This window comes from Sus scrofa, chromosome 15, assembly GCF_000003025.6.
Source record: "Sus scrofa isolate TJ Tabasco breed Duroc chromosome 15, Sscrofa11.1, whole genome shotgun sequence".
NCBI lineage: Eukaryota > Metazoa > Chordata > Mammalia > Artiodactyla > Suidae > Sus > Sus scrofa.
In genome coordinates, this window is record NC_010457.5 from 78,503,266 (window position 1) to 78,522,972 (window position 19,707).

A 19,707-nucleotide genomic window follows, 5' to 3' on the forward strand; every position below is an offset into this window, starting at 1 on the left:
TCTCCTCCCAGCTAGTTCTGGGAATTTAGGGGCAGGAATGAAGGGCTCCTGAGCTTGTGGGTGCCACTTTAAAGAACGCATCCTTCACTCCTGAGGAGCGTCACAGCCTCAGAACACCTGGAAACCAAGTTTTAACTTGCCTACACCAGTGTGACTTATCCCACAAACTCTCCTTTTCACCTGGGCACAGATATCCCTGGATGCTCTGGAGCAAGGCTGAGCTTCAGTTTTCTCATCTGCAAAACTAACCACGGTACAGGAGTGTTAGACGCATGAAATGAGATGAATAGCTATGCGTTGTAAATTGCACAGCACTGTTAACGTTTGTGCTGTTACCCTTTTTGAGGTTAGGTCTTTGAGGGCGGAGGACAATCTTCGCAGCTCCATTCCCCAAGTACCTGGCCCGCATTATGCGCTCCATAAACACTTGTGGAATGAAAGAAGGAAGCCTGCATCTGCACGTGGGCCACCGTCGGAGAGCGCTCGCTGCTTGGGGCGATCAGGGTGGGTGCATCACCCGCGCTCGCCTTTACTAACAGGTAGTAAACGCCTTTCCAGCTCTGCGACGACAGGCAATCACAACCCAAGTACTTCTCTCCAGGAGGACCCCCAGGCTGGGGCTGCCGGGTCCGCAGCAAGCCTCCGGGTCTCCCCGCCGTGGCTTCCGGGCCAGGTGCCGGGCGGCTCCGGGCGGCGGGGAGGGGCAGCGCCGGGCCGCCCCGCTGCCGGGTCGACCGGGAAGGTGCCGGCGGCGGGCGCGCGAGGAGGGGCCAGAGAGTGGGGAGGGCCGGGGCGGGGCCGGCGTCCTCGTCACTTGATAAAACGCCTGCGAGTCTCCAGAGAACAACGGGCTCATTCAGTGGTCGGGAGCTGCCCGCGAGGGGGAGCGGCCGGGCGGAGAGCGCGACTCGTCCCGGGGGTGGGGCCGGGCGCGGCGGAGAGAGGAGACCGAGGTGGCCGCGGCGGCAGCGGCACGGCAGCCTTGAACCGGCCCGGAGCGCAGGGCGGCCACGCAGCTTCGCGTTCCCCTCCGGGTGCGCCGGCCCATGGCGGCCGCGGGGCGGCTGTGGCTGCTCTACCTGTCGGCGGGGCTCCTGCCCCGGCTCGGTGCCGCCTTCAACTTGGACACCAGAGAGGACAATGTGATCGAGAAAACCGGGGACTCCGGGAGCCTCTTCGGCTTCTCGCTGGCCATGCACAGGCAGCTGGAGCCCGAGGAGAAGCGGCTGTGAGTTCCCCGACACTGCCCACCCCACAGGGGCGCCGGCCCGCGCGCGAACAGGGGCGAGGGCGCGCCGCGTTCCCGCCGGCCGGCCTGCCCCGCCCGGGACTCCGCCGGCCCCGGGGGCAAAGCGGCCCGGCGCCCTGCGCGCTCGCCTCCGGCGCCGCCCGGTGCCGCGCCTTCCCCCATTCAGTCCCGGAAGGAGGAGAACCTGGGGGGCCGACCCCTGCAGACTGCGGCCCCAGTGCTAGGTGGGGCCGTCCTCGGCCCCGGGAGAGTTTACTTTTTTTTTTTGAACACAGTGCTTTCCGGCGGTCCTTCCTCCCGGGCGTGTTTGCTGGGAACCCGGCAGGTGGCACGCTTTGGCGAGCTTCACGTGTGTGTTTGGGGCGGGGGTGACGTGGGGTGGGGAGTCGCTGTATCGCTGTGGTGAGGTGGCCAGGAGGGTCATTCATGGAGGTCCGGGCCTTTCCCAGGCTCCACAGAACACCCGGTCCCTCGCAGACTCGCACGACCCGCAGAAGTTAGCAAGCCACCTTTCATCTCGTCCTGCGTGGCTTTTCCCGAAGGGCGGGTGCCTCTGTAGGGGAGACTTGATCATGCCCTCCCCCACCAAAGATGGAAGTAACCAAGCACCTGTTTGCAGGACTAGATCAGCTCAGAAAACAAGACCCTCTTAATGGTGCGGCTGGCCTCCCCTACCCCCGCCCGAGCCCCAAATCGCCCAGCGCCACCCAAGACCCTCTGGGCCCCTGCACTGGGTAGGCCCTGCCGTGAAGTTAAAGCAAGATGACTGATCTGGGCTGGGACTTTGCACACAAGGTTTGGAAGTGACAACCCCCCGCCAGGGCATAGCGACGCTCCTCCCTGGAGAAAGTGAAGACCCGCACTCTTAGCCTCTCCTTTTCTTTCTTAGACAGTGTTTGGTTCCCACAGGATCAAACTATTTAGGCTGGAGAGAGTATTTGGAAGCTTAGTCGCCTTAATCGCTGTGGGGCTGCATTCTTGATCTGTGCTGCTGAAAAATAAACTCACAAAGGTCCCCCCTCCCCCCAGGCCTTTAGTTGAACTGAGGTCCTTCCAGGACCAACAGACCGAAGAAAGCAAAGTGCAGCCACAGAAAAGAGAGGACTTTGTGTTTATGAGAGGGGAATGGGATTTTAGAGCTGGAGGAAACCTCTTGATTTCAGCAATTAAGAACTTTGAAATTGGTGGATATCGTGGGCCCCTGAAACTTAGATTTTTCTGATAACACCTGCTAGTGAAGTAAAGAAATTAGTTGGGGGGGTGGGGAAGCTGAGAGCGGGTGGTCTGCAGGCTGGCCTGGCCAGCCGTTCAGTTCGGACTCTGTTTTCTCTCAGAAGAAATAATTGTTATGCTGTAAATTCAAAATGAAAGGTGGTTTCTGTTAGCTCAGTTAATGGATGACGCTTAGTGTGTCTGAATAGTTGAGTGTGTAGATGTGCATCCACGCATATGGAGAATGAACTTGTTAGTGCAGAAATGATCGTGGGCCAGCAGAGGGAATGCATTCTCCATGGCACTCACTGTGCCAGCCGCCTACTGAAGCTGGTGGTTTCCTTGAAATACTTGTTGAAGCAAACATTGTGTAGGGGGAGGTACCCGGGCAGGAAAATATCCTGGGGATGGAGGTTTGTGAAATGTGACCTTGGCCAGGAATCTCTTGTCGCTAAGGCTAGCAGCATGCTTGCTAAGACTTGTTCTTGGTGGTGGGCTTCTCTGCTATTAGAGCCGCTGCAGTTCCTCCTCAGAGTAAGAAGAAGCCTGTGTTTGGGGTCTGCTGCCTTCTAGAAATGCTTTTTCTCGGGGCCGACAGGAGTGGCCTACTTGAGGAGGGCTGTGTCTTTCCCTAGAGCTTAAAGTGTGGCAGTAACCACGCTCATGGGGGCTGTGGTTTATGTCAAATGCTGCATCCTCACCGGCTTCTTTTGGTAAAGTTATTTCAGCAGCATTGGTCTGCCCAGGAGAACTAACACATACAGGCCAAACCCACAAGAATTGTCACCTTTGTCAGTGAAGTATGTGGGGGACCTAACGGCCAGTGAGGTTGAGACCTCACAACTCTGCACTTAATGGAAAAGCTCTGCGGGTATATTTCAGAGAACTGGTGAGAGAGACCTGAGCTCAAATTCCTTCTCTGCATTTAGCAGCTGTTACTTTGAGCCTCAGTGTCTCTATCTGTAAAATGGAGATAGAACTGCTTAATAGGGTTGTTGTGGGGATTAAAAGATAACCTGCAAAGTGCTTCGTTCCTGCCTGGCATGGTATTTGCTGACTAAATGGCAGCTGTTGATGATGATACATCGAGAAGCAGTAATTGCATTCCTACTGTGTGCCTCTGCTCCTCAGGTGTTAAACAGCATGTGACTCTTAACTCTGCCAGAGAATAAAGTCGAAGGTTATTGCAGTTTGGGTAATTTTAAACTCTTAGTCACATTTATGTAACTCATTTTTCAAAGCAATTTAACTTTAATCCGTTTTAATTAGATGTATAACAAAAGTACGTTTCTCGAACAAGGGACTTTATTGAGGCAGGAGAAGTAAAATATCAAAGATGTGTGGGCGTAGAGGATGAATGCAGCATTATGGAAACAGCCATAGATTTTTGTGGGTTACATTTTTCTACAGCACTCCTTAAATATGTAATAACACCCTAAACTCTAGTTAAGACTTCGTAACAGTACAGTGTTGTATCTGAGAGCCTTAAAACATGTTGGGTGTTCATAAAACTTTGGGGACGGTAGAACTGAAATGGAGACCATAAACTTGAGTTTTTAGTCTGTGTGTGAAAGAACTTTCAGACTTCAAAAGATGATTAGATGGTTGGCTGAGTTACTGAGGTCCGGGTCTGAGCTCTTTGGAATCTTTCATTTATTTCTCTTAGGTAGTTAAGGTTGAGTCACCCTGCCGAGGTAGAAAGTATGGGATGACGTCTGTGGGTATGTCCATCCTGTGAATCATGCCTCTTAGCTCTTCTGGGAAGAGATGGGTCTGTGTATGACTGCAGGGCAGGATCTGGAAGGGAGAGATCTATAAGTGATTCTCACAGAGCCATCCTGGGTTTACCCCATTCGCCATCTCCTTCTTGGGAGGAATTTTCTGACCACTGCTGTCCTCCCAAGTCTCTCCAGCCCACGGTCACTTTGGTTCTGACTCTGTGACGTTTGCTCTGGCTTTTTTGCGGCCGTGTGATGCTTCAGCTCTTAAAGTTGTGTTTCCGTTTCCTGAGCTAGAGATTATCTGGTCCGACTGGCTCCCTTTATAGGTGAAGCTACTGAAGCCAAAAGTTAGGAACTGTCTAAAGTCTCCTGAGTGCTTAAGCAGCATCTTAACAGAATCTGGATTTGAACTTGGTATTTCTGATTCAGGCTCATTCGGCCTCTAAAAGGAAGTCAGACATGTCCTTCAGAAATTGGCCAGTGTCTGGGATTGGGAAATGTCCTATGTTGGGTTGATTTATTAAGCTGCTCCCCATGTGGGTCAGGGCTGTCTATTTAAGTACCTGTGCCCAGACGCTCTTCCTATTGACCCTTATTCTCACTGGCTTTGGATCAGCTTCTGGGTCCTTCTTCTTTGCTTGATGCTCCTTCCTCTTCTGAAAAAGCCCATTGAGGGGTGACTGGAGCCAGCCCGGATCAGAACTGGGTCCAGGATGTGTACCTAAGCATTTGTTTCCTTGCATTCATTCAGAGTGCCTGTGGCCCAGCGCCAGCATCCAGGGACCGGCTCGGTCACCTTGAGTCCCAAGAGTGGGGAAAGAGCCAAAACGGGCAGGGAGACTTACTTAGAGGAGATCTTAGGATTCTGCAGGAAAGCAGAAATAGACAAGTTTAATTTTAACTGGTTGGTGTGAGCCTATCCAAGTAATGACTTAGGGTTTGTTTTTTTTTTAAGTTCAATATTTTTGTGGTATAAATAATAGTTGGGGAAGCCAGGTGAAATGCTCATGTAATAGTTTTCCACTGTTGTAAAGAAACAGCTGCTGTGTCCTTAATTGTATAATTCTCTATTCTAGAATAACAATAATAAGATTGATGCTTTTGTAACCAAAAAGTACTGCAACTATGGCGCATAGTTTCCTGAAGACCGTGACTCAACGGTCACTGTGGACAGAGTGGCCAGTGACTTCTGTGGCACTTTCAAGGTAGACAGTGGAGATGAATAGAAAATACTATCCTATGCTTAGATGAGAGGGTCAGGTTTACCTGGGACACTGGTGGGTTCCAGGCTATCACATCTTGAGAAACATAATCACGTTGTCCTAAGAGCCAGTTTAAAATGGCTCCAGGAAAAGCCTTTTGAGCCCAACCCATATTACAGAATTTATTCTTCTTTGAGTGTCTGTAGCCTTTAGTATCACGTCTGGCGGTTCTCATGGTTTGGGGTTTGTCATCTGCTGTGTTTAAAGGATGATCTAATCTCTCCCAGCTGGATTATAGGTTATGGGCGGTCAGGGGTCTTAATATTCATTTCTGAACACCTAGCATATGCTTTGCAAATACAATGGAGTCATATCACACACTCAGTTTAACTTGTGAAATCAACTTTTGCAGCTCGAGTAGAGAGAGAGAGAAATCCCTTTCTTTAACCCTTTGCCCTTCCCTGCTCTCTATAGGCTTTGGTCTCTGCTGCCCCCAAGGAAATGGGAGCCTATAGAGGTAATGCAAAGAGACACTCAAGATGTTAATTCTTGGTTTTTGAGTTTTCAGGGGCCCAGGTCCCAGCTAAGGGATTTTCATGGGTGATGTTTAATTACACTTGACTTTTGCCTTAAAGGCAGACTTCAGAACTTAACCCCAGAGATGCTAGCTGGCCCGCCCTGCAGTAGGTACTCAGGGTTTGCTGGCTGTTAAAATGAGACTAGATAGAGAAGGATGGCTTTAGAATGAGATCCTGAAAGCTCCTTGGCAAGGGTGTGTGGTCAGATGGAAGTTAGCATCTGAGGACACTGGTGAATTGATGGCTAAGTAACATTCCTGAATAGTAAGGGAATCTTGGATGTAGTAACTCTTTTATTTATGTATTTTTATTTTCCAAATACATTTTTTTTCCTACTGTACGTATGGTGTCTCAGTTACACATATATGTATACATTCTTATTTCTCACATTATCATGCTCTGTCATAAGTGACTAGACATAGTTCCCAGGGCTGCATGGCAGGAACTCTTTGCTAATCCATTTCAAGGGCAATATTCTGCATCTGTTAACCCTAGATTCCCAGTCCATCCCATTCCCTCCCCCTCCCCCTTGGCAACCGCCAGTCTGTTCTCCAAGTCCATAATTTTCTTTTGTGTGGAAAGGTTCACTTGTGCTGTATATTAGATTCCAGGTATAAGTGATATCTATCATATGGTATTTGTCTTTCTCTTTCTGACTGCCTTCACTCAGTATGAGTGGAGTAATAATTGTTCATGTGCAGTGGTGGGGAAGCTGCTGACCCCTCCAGTGAGAGCTGTGGAATGCGATCCGGTGGATCATCTGTCAGAACCCGAATTCCAGTGACCTTTTGGAGGGAGCTCAAGGTTGAGCCCTGCAGTAATGGGCACTAGGAAGAGGACCAGCCCCCACTGCTCATCTTGCTCCTCTGCGTTTGGTTACAAGTTTAGAATCACATAACTTATTATCTGCGAGGAACCTTGGGGGTTCTTGAATCTGGCTGGTCATCAAGGTAACTTGGGGAAATCTCTTTATAAAACATAGAATTCTAGGCTCAGCCCAGATCTGTCGTACCAGTTTCCACAGATGTGATCTAAGAATCTGTTCATAAAGTTTTCTAGCTTTGAGCTAGATGAGCTTTCCTTTTTTACACAGAAGGCAGCGTCGCATAGTGGATAAGAGCAGACTCTCGAGCTAGAGTCTAGGTCGAAGCTGGAGTTGAGAGCTAGATGGGGTCAAATTCTGCTCTGCTATTGACTAGCTGTGACGTTGCAGGATGCCTATAATTCTGCTCTCCATTCCAGTGCAGGGTGGGGATAGGGTCCCCATACATTGCCAACCAGCGGTGACTGGTATCTTGACACTCTACATGGAGGCAGCATCAGATCCCACAGATTAAGGGCTCAGTCCTTAAGACTGCCTCTTACCCCCTCTCAAATGCCCATGTCGAGTCTGAGTTGTCACCTGTGCTTCTGATGGACCGGCTGTAGATTGGAGGTTCCCATGACCCCCTCGTTGGGTTTGTTTAATGTGCTAAAGTGGCTCCCCAAACTCAGAAACATTTACTAGATTACCAGTTTATAATAAAAAGATATAACTCAAGAATAGCCAGGTGGAAGAGATGCATATGTGTGGGAAGGAGTTTAGAGTTTCCATGCTCTTTGCATAGCCATGATTGATTAAATCATTAGCCATTGGTGATTGAACTCCACCTCCAGCCCTTGCTCCTCTTTGGAGGTCAGGAGGGTGGGACTGAAAGTTTCAACCCTCTAATCTAGTGCCTGGTTCTCCTGGCAACCAGCTCCCTGTCCCCCCAGGTGCAGTCCGGCAGTCACGCTATTAACATAACAAAAGACACCTTTGTCGCTCTCTCAGGAAATTCCGAGGGTTTTAGGAGCTCTGCCAGAACAGAGGAAAACAAAATATATATTATTATAAATCGCAATACTTCATCTCTCTAGATCTCTCTTTCCTCAGCTGTAAAGTGAAGATAATTGCACCTTAGACAGTCCTGACTCAGAGCAAGCACTTGCTGTTTGTTAAACATGGAAACCAAGGCTGTAGGGGGTGAAGTGGTCATGCACTTGGGCAAGTTGGTTCTAAACCCAGTCTTCCTTGGGAGTTCCTGTTGTGGCTCCGTAGTAATGAAACCGACTAGTCTCCCTGAGGATGCAGGTTCAATCCCTGGCCTCCCTCAGTGGGTTAAGGATCTGGTGTTGCCGTGAGCTATGGTGTAGCTCGCAGATGTGGCTCAGATCTGGCATTCCTGTGGCGTAGGTGGCAGCTGCAGCTCCGATTGGATCCCTAGCCTGGAGCTTTCACATGCCGGAGGTGCTGCCCTAAAAAGCAAAAGATAAAATAAATCCACATCTTCCATGCTACCTGGTCTGGGACGTGTGTGCTTTCTCTCTGGAGGTTGGGTTTTGATGGCATTTAAGTGTACATCATTCTCCCTTCACTTCCGTTCTACCATGTTTCAAAAGTACATCTCAGAACTACATCTTATGGCTTTTGGTAGCTGCCACATGGTAGATCAATGCCAGCAGGGTTTCTATATTCGGAGAGCTAAATGGCAGAGTGGTGCGGGGACGAGAGGTTCTGGACGGGCAGTGACTTGGGGTATAGGATACCCACGGAGGGTGGGTTGTGCAGGTCCAGGGTGGAGCTCTTCACGAGGAATATCAGCTGTCTGGTTTTCAGATCTTCACAGACCTCTGTGACTTTGAAAGTGTCACCCCACCCCTGTCCCTGGCAGGCTGGGTAATGTGCACTCAACCCAGGGCAGGGCTGGTGACCATTCATCTTTCTTAGTCCTTTGTTTGGCATCCACGTGGGGTAGGAAGGAGCTTGTGCAAAGCTGGGTGTGATTGTGCACGGTGAAGCTGCCTGAAGCTGACAAGCTGCGTGGACAAAGTGTGGAAGTGGTGTTTTCACCGATTTCTGTTTGTTTGCTTAAACTGGTATTTAGAACTGCACACAGAGATTTCTTAGAACTAAATTAAGAGGCTAATTTGTTAATTAGTCCTCAACTGGGACCAGCTGATTGGCTCTTCACCAGTGTTGGTCCTTATTAGCCTAATAACAGGGTGGGATGATCCCCACCTAAACCACTGCTGTCTGGCTTTTCTGTTTGGATAAACAAGGCGAGACCGTTCGTTCTAAGTTAGTTCACCTGTTCACCGCTGGTGTGTTTGCAGAATGACACCTTTCATAGGCCCCCGTGTAGCAGGCGACCTTCCCCGTACCACACAGGCAGTGCATCCATGCACATGTGTGCGATTCCAGTGTGGATACAGCTGTCTCCTCATCTCATCCCAAACTGGCCAAACGACTGGAGAAACTTTTGAGTCTCTGAAACCAATTAAGCGGTACAGATGACTGTTCTGAATTAGAACGGAGAAGGGCCACTAAAGCAAGAGCAGAAGGCAAAAAAACAGGTGACACGGAGCCATAAATGTCTACTCCCGTGTTTATTTGTCAACCAGCTGGGTATGTTTTGCATGTCATACCATCCGAAGATGACTTTTTTTGAAAAGCCATTTCAGATAGAAGAAAACCTTTTAGAGAAATAGGCTTAGAAGCCTGGGAGTGGAGAATAAAAATAAACTTTGGTATACTTTGCAAGGGGCACATTGGTTAGTGATATGAAGAATAAATAAAGCACAGGGTAATGCCTGTTTACCCATGGCCTGTGCTTGCTTTGCTTGGTGAAATCAATGTTGCTACAGTTCCAGCATTTTGAAAAGGACATTCATTTGTACTGCGGTTATTTTAGTCATGTGTGTGACATACATGACAACAAACACTTCGGACCTAGAGGGTAACATGTCACTGAACTGTAGGTCTCCTGAGCCAGGTAACTTCTTGTCTTTGCAGAATGAGAGTCCTTGTCTTCAGGGCTTGCTGCCATTGATCTAGTGGTCAGTTTTCTATGGTCCTGTTAAAGCAATGTGATGTGAAATTAACTGGAGAGTCCCATCAGGGTGAGTAAGCATGGTGTAGATGTGGGGTGGGAATGGCCTATTTGGCAGCACTGGGATTTTTTTATTTTATTTTTTTTAATTTTTTTTTATTTTTTGCTTTTTAGGGCCTCACTCACAGCATATGGAGGTTCCCAGGCTAGGGGTTGAATCGGAGCTACAGCTGCTGGCCTATACCACAGCCACGGCAACTTGGGATCTGAGCCACATCTGCGATCTACACCACAGCTCATGGCAACACCAGATCCTTAAGCCACTGAGCTAGGCCAGGGATCGAACCTGCAATCTCATGGTTCCTAGTTGGATTGTTTCTGCTGCACCACGACGGGAACTCCATGTTGGGAATTCGAAGCTCTGTACTCCTTCTCTTTGCTGAGGAGAGTAAAAAACTAAAACCAAAAAACCTTTCCTGGGTTCCCTTCCCACTGATACCATCCTGTCAGATGATGGCCTGATCCCCTCCTACTAGCAATGCAGTTTTGTCTGTCTCTTGAGAACAGAGGTATTTTGAAATAATGAAATGGAAATGTTTAGAATTCTGCAAGGCTCTGAAGAGATTGGAGATAGGTAGGAAAAGATGTTTAAAATACCTAGGGTGGGAGTTCCCGTCGTGGCGCAGTGGTTAACGAATCCGACTAGGAACCATTAGGTGCGGGTTCGGTCCCTGCCCTTGCTCAGTGGGTTAACGATCTGGCGTTGCCGTGAGCTGTGGTGTAGGTTGCAGATGCGGCTCGGATCCCGCGTTGCTGTGGCTCTGGTGTAGGCCAGTGGCTACAGCTCCAATTGGATCCCTAGCCTGGGAACCTCCATATGCCGCGGGAGCGGCCCAAAGAAATAGCAAAAAGACAAAAAAAATAAATAAAAATAAAATACCTAGGGTGAATGTGAGCTCTTGAAAGCCTATTGATGGGGCTTAAAGACTCCAGCTTTGCTGGGATGCAGATCAACCTAAGAGTTTTTATTTTTTTAATTTTTAGAGTATTTTTCAACCTTTGATTTTTTTTTTTTTTTTTTTCCTTTTCTTTTTGGCCACCCTGTGACATATGGAGTTCCTGGGCCAGGGATCCGATCCGAGCTGCGGTTACCCATCACCCACTGTGCAGGGCCAGGAATCAAACCTGCGTCCTGGCACTGCAGAGACACTCTGATCCTGTTGTGCTGCAGTGGGAACTCCTGTAAGAGTTTTTAAAACAAGGAAAAGCTTAAAGAGGTTTAGATGTGATCAAGTGGATATGCAGACACATAATTCTAGGAGAACGGCTTTGCCACTGAGACCCCATGGCTGCTAGTTGAGAGTAGGCCCTTGCGCCAACTGAGGACAGTACTTGGAAGAAGTTGAGAGCTGGCTTTCAGATCTCTCTGATGATCTCCCTACCAGTGCAAAAGGAGATGGGCCTGGACACTATTGGACCTTCTAGGAGCTCAAGGATAGGGACCTGGGGAAGACTGAATGAGATGGTCCAGCACTCAAGGGGGATTTTGGAGCCAGTTGGAGAAGAGTTTCAGTGCCCACCATGTGGTAAAGCCATTTCAGATTCCATATCAGATCAGACAATTTAGGAAGAAAAGTACTTTCTAAGCCTTGGACTTAGGGCTCCAAGCTGCTCCAGAGGTTAGCTGAGAAAGGGTGCGGAGTGTGGGGAGGTAGCCTGCAGATCCTCACTTAGAAGATGATCGGGAGTTCCCGTCGTGGCGCAGTGGTTAACGAATCCGACTAGGAACCATGAGGTTGCGGGTTCGATCCCTGCCCTTGCTCAGTGGGTTAACGATCCGGCATTGCTGTGAGCTGTGGTGTAGGTTGCAGACACGGCTCGGATCCTGCGTTGCTGTGGCTCTGGCGTAGGCTGGTGGCTGCAGCTCTGATTGGACCCCTAGCCTGGGAACCTCCATATGCCGCGGGAGCGGCCCAAGAAATGGCAAAAAGACAAAAAAAAAAAAAAAAAAAAGAAGATGATCGATTCCCTAAGCTTAGCAGTGCCACCAACCAGAAGCCAACAGAGAAGGTTTTTCACTATCCTAGGGTAAGAGATGGGTCTCTGTAAGCGCATTCATTTCTGTGTGTACATGTATATATAAGTGTATATTTTATATTTCAACCTAAAAGAAATAGGGATTTTTATCCTTACTTGAACACGAGGACCAAGTAAAAACTTGGAGGGGAGTGTGCTCTGTATCTGCTAGAAAGACCATAAGCAGGAGTTCCTGTCATGGCTCAGTGGTTAACAAATCTGACTAGGAACCATGAGGTAGCGGGTTCGGTCCCTGGCCTTGCTCAGTGGGTTAATGATCCGGCATTGCCGTGAGCAGTGGTGTAGATTGCAGATGCGGCTCGGATCCCGGATTGCTGTGGCTCTGATTCGACCCCTAGCCTGGGAACCTCCATATGCCGCAGGAGCGGCCCTAGAAAAAGGCAAAAAGACAAAAAAAAAAAAAAAAAAAAAAAAAAGAAGAAGAAGAATAAAAGACTGTAAGCAGCTTTTTCTTTTTCACCTATCAGAGTTGTTAATAAATGCTCAGGCATTGTTCTAGGGCTGGAGATACAGCAGCAAACAAAATAGATAGAATTCCTGCTTAGGTTCTGCTGGGAGAGTCAAAATAAATAGGGGTATTATGTTAGATGGTCATGGTGATACAGAGGAAAATGAAGTGGAGGAAGGGAGTAAAGAGAGGGAGTTGGGTAGGGAGTGGTTGGCTACTAGCAGTTCTTGCTGAGAACGTGCAAGCCATGCCAGTGTTGGGGGGAACGTATTTCTGGCAGTGAGAACAGCGAGTGCAAAGGCCCTGAGGCAGAAGCATGCCTAGCATGTTCAGGAACAGCAAGGAAGCCTGTAGTCTCCTTGGAGCCAGATTGTGTAGAACCTTTTAGGTCATTGAAAGACTGGCTTTTACTCTTTTTTTTTTTTTTTTTTTTTTTTTGTCTTTTTGCCATTTCTTCGGCCGCTCCTGTGGCACATGGAGGTTCCCAGGCTAGAGGTCCAATCAGAGCTGCAGCTGCCAGCCTACGCCAGAGCCACAGCAACGCGGGATCCGAGCAGCATCTGCAACCTACACCACAGCTCACGGCAACGCCGGATCGTTAACCCACTGAGCAAGGGCAGGGACCGAACCCGCAACCTCATGGTTCCTAGTCGGATTTGTTAACCACTACGCCACGACAGGAACTCCAAGACTGGCTTTTACTCTTGAATGAGATGAAGCCATTGGAGGATTCTGAGAGGAGTAGGACATATGCTGACATAGATTTTAAATGGATTTCTCTAGCTGCTCGATTATTGAGAATAGGCTGTATAACAGTAAATGTAGATGAAATGATCTTAATGAGGAGGATCCTTTTAATAATAGGTAAGAGATGACAGTGGTTTAGATCAAGGTAGTAGCAGCAAAGATAATAAGAGGTTGGATTCTGGTTATATTTTGAAAGTTGAGTCAACAGGATTTCCTATGGACTAGATCTGAGAGAGCGAGCAAGGGAGGAACTGGAAGTTGATTTAGAGTGTTGTGCCAATTTCTGCTCTACAGCCAAGTGACCCAGTCATGTGTGTGTGTGTATATATATCTATATGACTGGGTCACTTTGCTGTACAGCAGGAATATATATACACACACACACATTCTTCTCATATTATCTTCCATCATGTTCTATTGCAAGAGACTGGATATAGTTCCCTGTGCTTTACAGTAAGGTCTCATTGCTTATCCATTCTAAATGTAATAGTTTGCATCTGCTAACCCCAGACTCCCAGTCGATCCCTCTTCCTCCTCCTCCCCCTTGGCAACCACAAGTCTGTTCTCCATGTCTGTGAGTCTGTTTTTGTTCTGTAGATAAGTTCATTTGTGCCATATTTTAGATTCCTCATGTAAATGATAGCATATGGTATTTGCCTTTCACTTCTCTTTCTCATAGTTCAATTTGAGAATCTCTAGTTGCATCCATGTTGCTTTGTGCAAATGGCATTATTTCGTTCTTTTTTTTGGCCAAGTAGTATTTTGTTGTTGAAATATGCGTAAGTTTTTAATAGAAAACAGGAGGCTTTAAAGGCAGTTTGAGCTTTTTGTGGTCACCCTGGGCTCTACCTCTATAGGCGTTCATCCTCTCTGTGTTTGAGGGCTTCGGTGAAAATGGTTGAGAAGCATTGACTTGGCTCAGCCTTTTCTCTGCAGAGGGACAACTGACACTCAGGAGAGTCAGATGACAGTTGGGTAGTGGTGGTGTGAGCCCTGAAATCCAGCTGCCTGGTGCTTGGTCCACCCAGTGCTATGCTATCCATGGCTACATCCTAGTGATGTAGCCCCTTCCTGAATGAAACGTGTACATCATGCTCTTAATAGAACAGTATCTTATGTTCTTAAATGTCTTGCCCTTGCATGTCTTCCCCTGTAATGGCCTGATATAGCGATAGGACCTACACAGCCACTGGTGCCCTCTCCCCCTTGCTAACTGGGAGCTCACCAAACAACCACAGCACTTCTTCCAGGTGAGTCTCGCAAGTCTCCAGGTCAGCATTAGGTAGCCTCTGCTGATGCATGGGTGTTTTTGCACATAAGCCAACATCCGTTTTCCCTCTTGGCATGGCCAGATCCCCTCCATATGGAAGGCACTCTTTAAACGTCTGCCTGAGGGACGTTATCTCTGCTGCTTTGTGAGCTTCTTAAGAGCGAGGCTGATGGCTTATTCACTTTTGGTTCAGATCCAACAGAAATGGGTACCCAAAAGGCATTGGTTAAGCTCTTTGAGTTAATTTCCCAGTACACTGAAGATTTGTAGAAAATAGGAAGTGGGATGACCATTGCTTTAGAATGATCCTTTACACCCTGTTAGAATGATCCTTTACACCCTGCTACTACTACCACTTTTTTTTTTTTTTTTTTTTTTTTTTTTGCTTTTTAGGGCTGCACCCAGGACATGGAGGTTCCCAGGCTAGGGGTCGAATCGGAGCTGTAGCTGCCAGCCTACACCACAGCCACAGCAACGCCAGATCCAAGCGTTGTCTGCGACCTACACCACAGCTCACGGCAACACCAAATCCTTATTAACCCACTGAGTGAGTTCAGAGACCAAACCTGTATCCTCTGGTGTAGGCTGGCAGCAACAGCTCCAATTAGACCCATAGCCTGGGAACCTCCATATGCCACTGGTGCAGCACAAAAAAGACAAAAAACAAAAACAAACCAAAAAAAACCTGTATCCTCCTAGGTGCTAGCTGAGCTGTGATGGGAACCCCCCCCCCGCTTTTTTTTAATGTAAAATACACATAGGGTTTACCATCTTAACCACTTCTAAGTGTGTACAGTTCAGTAGTGTTTATTTAACATGTTCATGTGCTTGTGAACACTCTGTACTCGGATTTCTTCTGGAGAGCCCAGAAATCAGGATGGCCCTATTAGGAGGCCATAAAATATTGATAAACTGAAAATACTACAACATGGAATTGTGCTAAAATCTTATCTGCTGATATTCTAACATAGTGGAGTGAGAAATTGAACACATTTATGATGTTAAAGATTCCGTCTCTTAGCTTAGTACGTGTGTTCCAATCACTTATGTGAATTCAGCGGCTGTGCCCTTGGCTCTGCTTGTGGGTTCCTCACATATTCTTTGAGAAACCCAAGTCATTTAAGTTTTTTATTGAGCTATGAGAAAATTGCAGCAGGTGAAAACCTGTTTCTTAAGTCTTGCTACTCTTCCTACCTACCTCTTAGTAGCTTTAAAATGAAACCAATGTCATTGGCACACCTGAGTTCAGGTGAAGCTGAGGTCTGATAGGACAGGGGCACGTTCATGGGTTGAAGTTCAGAAGGAGGTGTGTGTGTCCGGAACATTAGGTTAGACTGACAAACTGTCCCTGTGGGTAAGACCAGCTTCAGGTTATCTTGCAAATAACTTTCCTTGTTGATACCACCCTCCCCACCCTGCTTTCTTTACAACTGTGTTAATCTCATACCTGGGAGAAGCTTTATTTTCTTCCTCTGTTCTTCCTCTCTTTGGTTTTCTAATGACTAATTTCTCTATTGCCCAGAACCTGTTGAGTTGAGCTTCATAGGCTTTCTTTGTTCTTCTTGCTGTTTGCATTATGAAATTTCTAGGAAGCTGTTTGGGAGCTGTCAGAATAGCAGCTTATTGATGGTTCTGAATTGTGGGCCCTCTGAAGGCAGGAGGTTAGGTCTGATTTGTCTGTGTTTGCTCAGAGCTTTAATGTAGAGCTCTGACATGTCATTCCTCAAAAATAGAACAAAAATGTACTTTAAAAGAAATATCGCCCCCCACCACGCATGCAAGCCATAGATGTTTTCACCCGTGCAAAGAGTGATAATATCACCCAATAATGCTCTTCTAGATTTTTCTTTCTTTCTTTTTGCCATTGAAATAGTTTACCACCTGTGGAAGTTAGGAAAGAACCCAGAGGATGACCTAGAAAAGGTAGCCCATTGCTCTCCTCTAATCGATCAAGAACTGGAGACCTGGGATTTGTTGTCAGTCCTGCTTCCAGCTACTGGCAGAGTTGCACCTCCATCCCGCCTCCGCCTCGTGTCCAGAGATCTCGTCACACATGAACCCCTGTCCTCCACCTCCACTGCCCACCAGCAGGGATGGATCTAGCCAATGTGTCTTTTTATAACAATGTCACCAGAAGCTTAAGCAGATCTGTGCAAGTCCCAGCAAACTTCTTTGAAAATCTTTACTTGTCAGAAAGAGTTGCCGTCCCAAGTCCCTGAGATGAGCATTTCTCCGTGAGGATGGGGTAGGGAGTTGCGCCTGAGCTCAAATCCAGAAGCGGTTGCGTGTTCCCCATGTAGATCCCCACCCTCTCGGTTTCTGAATGAGCAGCTCAGGCTCTGTCCATGCCTCCCGTTCATGCTTTAGATCAGATGAAAGGTAAGGGGCTGACTCAGGTGGTGACTCACTGCCACTCCTCCCACGGCAGGTGGCTGCTGGGGGCTGGGTTGGGCAGTGCCCACAGGATCTTAAGATGAAGGCATTTATTGAACCCTGCAGCTATTTATCAAAAGTACTCACTGCGCCTTAGCCCTGCCTTGCGGGATGCCTCTGAACTGGGCACATTCATTCCCTTCGAAAGGAGGATGTGAGGGTGAGCATTTTGCCTTGTTTTTCCATAACCGAGGTGCTCCCCTGAATGCTATCTGTGCCATGGACATTTATAGTGAAGGTGAGAGGTCCTTTCTCCAATGTCATTGCATTGTGTTCTGCACCTCACTTGACGGTGGTGGAGAGCTTGTCCACCCTCTCAGCTGGTGGGATTTCCTCTCCTCGGCATATTTTGACCTCTGCCCATTTCAGTAAATTTGCACTTTATTGTAGTACCCAGAGGGCCCACATAGTGCCTGGTACACAGTAGGTTCAAATTTACGTGCTTCTTTATTGATGGGTTGTCAGGCCTCTGGAATGGGCTATGAAAGTTGGCCTGACTCTGCCTGCCTGTGGCTGCCGACGTAAACCTAGCACGCGTGAGCATGTCTTACGCAATTATGAGGTTTGCCTTCTCCTGATTTCTGGGCACTGATTTTTTCACCTCCGTGACCATCTGTCTCTGTCATTTTCTCTGCAAAGCTTTTAATGACCCAGTGTCTGTCAGCTGACATCATTTTTTAAAATTACATTTTATTTTTTTATTTCTTGCTATTTAGGGCTGCACCTGCAGCATACAGGAGTTCCCAGGCTAGGGTCGAATCAGAGATACAGCTGCTGGCCTACACCACAGCCACAGCAATGCCAGATCCCTAACCCACTGAGCAAGGCCAGGGATCGAACCCGCATCCTCATGGATCCTAGTGGGTCTCATTAACCACTGAGTCATGAAGGGAACTCCCTAAAATTACATTTTAAATTAATCTTTGAATAGGCAATATAGTCACGTGGTACAAATATAAAAACTAAAAAACATTTACCCTTGCGCCCCTGGTCTCTAGTGACTCTGTTCTTCCTCGAGGTGACTATTGTTTTACTAGTTTGTTGTTAATAAATCCTTTCACCCATATCTGCAAATTTATAAGCAAATATAAACATACACTTTTTTATACATGCTAACATGCCGTGTGTCTTCTGCAGCTTGCTTTTTTTTTTCTCTCGGCGTGTTTTAGAGCTTGCTTGGTATAAAGAGCTCTCTTCATATTTTCAGTGTCTGCATAGCATTCATTTTTAAGGATGAGCCAGGATTCATTTAACCAGTTTGGATATTCTGGTATTTTCTAATCCTTTACTGTTAAAAAGCAGTGCTGCAGTGAAGAGTTTTATACCTCCCTCCTTTGACCTTAAGTAGAGGATCAGTTCCTAAGGCAGCGGCTTGCCCAGTGTTGTTTTCATATCATGGCTGATTCTGAAGAGTGTCTGGCTGCTCTTCATGACGTTATCATAAACTATATCCTATCATCTGATGTTATTATAGATGACTCAGCTGGTGGGGTTGCTGGAATCTTTTCAACAACTAGAGTCGACAGTCTTAAGCCCAAGCTTGGATTCCTGATGGCTTCAGCATTTGTGCCCCACCTGGACCTATGCTTGTTAAAAAGTACTTGTTAAAATTAGAAGCGCTTGTTGGAATGTGTGTTAACCAGATACTGATAAGAGCACATGGAGGGGCCTCATCATTGCATTAGAGTTTACAAGCTTATTTGACGTTTCATTTGATCCTTGTAACACTCTACCAGAAAACTTAGATAGGAGCGTTTCACAGATAACCCGCATACATGACACCCAGCGAATAGGTGGTACTGCCAGGACTTGAACCTAGCGGGTCTTCTTGGAACTCCCTCATATTTCTGATTGTAGCTTTGGCTTGCCAGTCTGGTACAGGGCAGGTAAGAAGGCCTGGGCTAGCTGGAGGTGGTAGCTGCCATAAGCACATACTGTATTATTCTGATAATGACAGGCCTAAGTAAGACAGATGTTCAGCCAGTGTATACCAGTGAAGTAGTATTAGTTGCACTACGGAAATACTTGCGATTGGGAGTTCCTGTTGTGGCTCAATGGAAACGAATCTGACTAGTGTCCATGAGGACACAGGTTCGATCCCTGGCCTCGCTCAGTGGCGTTGCCATGAGCAGTGGTGTAGGTCGAAGACCGCAGCTCAGATCTGGCATGGCTATGTCTGTGGTGTAGGCCAGCAGCTGTAGCTCTGATTTGACCCCTTGCCTGGGAACCTCTATATGCTGTGGGTATGGCCCTAAAAAGACAAAAAATACTTGTGGTTGGTAAGAGCTTTGCCCAGTCCTCTTGAGTGACCCTTGACACTGCCCTTGGTCACTCTTCCCATGGGACAGCCCCCTCCTCCCATATTTCACCATAGTCCAGGAACTAATGGGGAAATGTCCTAATGCAACAGGGCTCTCTGGGATGGAGCCCCAATGCTACACCATCAGCTGTGCTGATTAACTGCTTTCTAAGCCATACTGGTTGCCAAATGTTTTCAAATACCATCTTTTTTTTTTTGTCTTTTTGTTGTTGTTGCTATTTCTTGGGCCGCTCCCGCGGCATATAGAGGTTCCCAGGCTAGGGGTCTAATCGGAGCTGTAGCCACCGGCCTACACCAGAGCCACAGCAACTCAGGATCTGAACTGCGTCTGCAACCTACACCACAGCTCACGGCAACACCGGATCCTTAACCCACTGAGCAAGGGCAGGGACCAAACCCGCAACCTCATGGTTCCTAGTCGGATTCGTTAACCACTGCGCCACGACAGGAACTCCCTCAAATACCATCTTTAAATGCAGGACTAGGCTGATACAATATAAATGTTTAGAAGTGTAACCTCTATAACTATTTATGTATTTATATACATAGACTTTTAAAGGTGTTTTTGTTGTTGTCCAC

General features: G+C 47.5%; 1 protein-coding gene across 1 annotated transcript in view; it reads left to right on the top strand.

The window, feature by feature from the left end:
* The window catches only part of ITGA6 (integrin subunit alpha 6), an 87,672-nt gene continuing 68,807 nt past the window's right edge, over nucleotides 843–19,707 (top strand). The window contains 1 exon segment of the mRNA XM_021076079.1: nucleotides 843–1,228. Within this exon segment, the coding sequence (XP_020931738.1) occupies nucleotides 1,047–1,228 (182 nt within the window). The 5' untranslated portion in view covers nucleotides 843–1,046.